General features: G+C 41.6%; 1 protein-coding gene across 1 annotated transcript in view; it reads left to right on the top strand.

Moving 5' to 3' along the window:
• Window positions 1-420: 420 nt before the first annotated feature.
• The window catches only part of LOC107101976 (anoctamin-9-like), a 9,582-nt gene continuing 8,486 nt past the window's right edge, over window positions 421-1,516 (top strand). The window contains exons 1-3 of the mRNA XM_015401079.1: window positions 421-556; window positions 644-701; window positions 790-887. Of these exons, the coding sequence (XP_015256565.1) occupies window positions 492-556; window positions 644-701; window positions 790-887 (221 nt within the window). The 5' untranslated portion in view covers window positions 421-491. The remainder of the gene's footprint in view (window positions 557-643; window positions 702-789; window positions 888-1,516) is intronic.

Here is a 1,516-nt window from a genome sequence, read left to right as displayed (position 1 = left end):
GACGATAAAATAGTTTTTTCTTATTTTAAAAGGAAATTGTCTTGTTCCATTGGCAAAGTGTCTTACTTACCTCCTCAAATCAAGGAAAAGCACACTTATTTTAAGAAAAAAATAACTTATTGAGATTTATATTTTTTGCAGTGTAATCAGTTTTAACACACACCAATCATTTTGTTATGAAGAGAAAACGGCTTAGTTATCTTCAGATAATGAGAAAATGAACTGGTTTGTTGAGAAAACCACTTTTACACGACCGCTCGTAGAACAGCTTCCGGTCCTTTGAATGATTAGTCCTTCAAACAGACAAAGGACACAAACTGAGAGCCACAGTACAGCATTATAGCCTGTAAATCAGCGAGGGGACATAGAAGCAGGAAAGAAGTAAACAGCTTTAAAATGCTCAGTAATCAGCAGAGTTCTAATGCCCATCTGTTGTTCTAACAGAAAAAATAAGGTCATTCGCTGCCAGAGAGAGAAATTTCACTGTAAAGATGTTCACCTTCCAGTTCTTCACCTACTTCTCCTCCCTCTTCTATGTGGCATTTTTTCTTGGCAGGTAAAAACTTTAGAATCAGGACTTAGGAAACCAGTTGGTCTTTCCTGTTTGGCTTAAGTTTGTGTTTGTTTCTTACACTGATGACAGGATAAACGGCCATCCAGGTAAATACGTACGGATTGCAGAGCTGTGGAGACTAGAAGAGGTAAGCAATTCCAGATGCTCATCTTATCATTTCATAGCTATTGATTATGGCTGTATGGTTCCTATAAGTTAGACTGTGTTTGTTTTAGTGTCACCCGAGTGGATGCCTCACAGACTTGTTCATTCAAATGACTATTATAATGGTGTTGAAGCAAACCATCAGCAATATGATCGAGATCACTGTCCCGTAAGTAATCTTTACCTTTATTTTTACCTAAATTCATTCAGTTTTTTTTTTATATTGCATCACAGGGGTCGGCAACCCGAGATGTTCAAAGAGCAAATGTAGGGGCTAAGCTTAAAGCCACTGTGTCATGTTTGGTTTAAGGTTCCTAACCCACATGCAGAACACACGGAGACAGGAGAAAAGTTCAACGGTTCATTGAATAAACACAGTGAGATAATGAACTGAATCAAGGGATAATCAGATCCAGGACTGGTTCACTGTTCTGGAGTTAGAGCAGAGCGGCAGAGGGGGGGAACCAGGAGGGTCCAGAGGCTGTCGGCAGGCTGAGGGCTTGGTGGAGGCAGAGCTTTGTTTGAGTGTTGGCAGATCACAGGTTTGAGTTTCCCTTTCAGATTCTTCAGAGAGCGGGCAGGCAGGTCTTTGACAGGTTTGATTTTCCAGGGTTCTTCAGAGATCAGACTGACAGATTTCCAGCAGAGAAACTCTTCAGGGTTTCTGGTTTCAGGCAGGTTCAACCTGGGGAGCAGAGAGGACTAAACAGATCAGGTTCAGGTTCAGGTTTTCTGGGAGTCAGACATTCAGACAGGCAGGTCGGCTCAGGCTTGCTAACCATAACTGGCCAACACTCT

Source organism: Cyprinodon variegatus, unplaced genomic scaffold (assembly GCF_000732505.1).
Source record: "Cyprinodon variegatus isolate N-32 unplaced genomic scaffold, C_variegatus-1.0 Scaffold1181, whole genome shotgun sequence".
NCBI classification, from domain to species: domain Eukaryota; kingdom Metazoa; phylum Chordata; class Actinopteri; order Cyprinodontiformes; family Cyprinodontidae; genus Cyprinodon; species Cyprinodon variegatus.
The sequence above is the reverse complement of the archived record's forward strand: the minus strand, read 5'-3'. Positions and strand labels throughout refer to the sequence as shown.